At 47.3% G+C, this 1,394-nt stretch overlaps 1 protein-coding gene across 1 annotated transcript; it reads right to left on the minus strand.

The window, feature by feature from the left end:
• Positions 1-580: 580 nt before the first annotated feature.
• On the minus strand, positions 581-1,231 carry Pmar_PMAR004650 (hypothetical protein; the record flags this gene model as incomplete). Its single annotated transcript, XM_002769666.1, has 1 exon — positions 581-1,231. One exon carries the CDS (start codon positions 1,229-1,231, stop codon positions 581-583), a length of 651 nt encoding a protein of 216 aa, XP_002769712.1.
• Between the last annotated feature and the right edge of the window lie 163 nt (positions 1,232-1,394).

Raw genomic sequence — 1,394 nt, forward strand, 5'->3', positions numbered from 1 at the left:
GGATTAGCGAAGATGCAGATAACAGAGGCAATACCGCCCAAGAGAGTACCACATATCCTTCGTGTACCTTTAGGAAGAGATGCACCAGCCGTGGGAAGGAAGCTAACATAAACCGGTATGACAGCCCAGAAACCGTGCAGACGGACGGTCTCGCTGTACATACCCCATACGATCATCGAGATAGCGACAGCAAATAGTGTGAGGCTGAATCTTAAAGGGAAGATAAACCTCCGCCATATGTCCGACTTCTTTTTGATATCATAAAAGAATGGTTTCTTGAACCATGCTACCATACCTCTCCACATCGATAATGGTACATTTGAGAAGATACGTTGAGTAACGAGTAACTACACACGAGTATTCATGGGGACGATAATTGCAGTATGGCGTGTGGGATGATCTCTCTGGATGATTCACTGAATTGATGACAACATTACCAACTCTACCACGAATTCCTAGCTTGTGGATTATCCCTAGATTGGTGACAAGCGTTCAACTTAATGCTATTTTCTCTACCCAACTCCAATGGCACGATCAGAAAGATCTCCGATGATCTCATCGTCTGATCTCTGCTCCCACCCTAACCAAACCCAGCGGCCATCACCTCTTTCTTCTCTTTCCTCATCCTTTCTTCCTCCTTTTTCTGAGCCACAGCAGCTAACCGATAATCCTCTGCCAAACCAGAGATGTACAGAATAGAGCCAACAGCATAGTAGAACTGCACTATTGCTGCCGTACTGGGTGATGATATCGAAGAATCAGCAGCCTTTGCGCTCACATCTGAGATAACATTGGCCATGAGCTCCTCACAATGAGCTATTCTCTCTGGGAGGTCCCCATTGGCTTCCTCAGGCACTCCTCTCGCAGTTTTACGTAGAACAATACCAACCTCAGACCGTAGTATAGAGAAATCGGCAGCTAGGGGCTTCCAAACATAAGCGATGATTCCGGGCTGGAGATCCTCGAACAGAAGGCAGTCCCTGAGGGATAGAAGCTCGCCGGCCATATTCCAGAATATCGCGCTCAGCCGTGGTGGTATCCTCTTCCCAGCTGCAGCACCACACACCCTAATGAAATCAGCAGACTCTGCATTGATTGCATTGCGATGATCTCGAGCAGAGATGAAATAACCCGTGAGTAAATCGAATAAGTCAGCGGCCGCGAAAGGTAGTTTATGTGTGATAGATATACCGGGCGATGGTGTTAGATTACACAGAGACAAGACCAACATGACTGCACATGGGCTAAGTGCACCCAAAGTGACACTCACTCCGGTGATCCATGTCTCAGTATACGGCTCTACAAGGTAGAAACCAATAGGGATGTAAGTGAAAGCTGTTGAGAAACTAGCAAGAGTGAAATCACTGAGCTTGCACTTGGCTGCTGGCATCCCT

This window comes from Perkinsus marinus, assembly GCF_000006405.1.
Source record: "Perkinsus marinus ATCC 50983 genomic scaffold scf_1104296965150, whole genome shotgun sequence".
Classification (NCBI taxonomy): Eukaryota; Perkinsozoa; order Perkinsida; family Perkinsidae; genus Perkinsus; species Perkinsus marinus.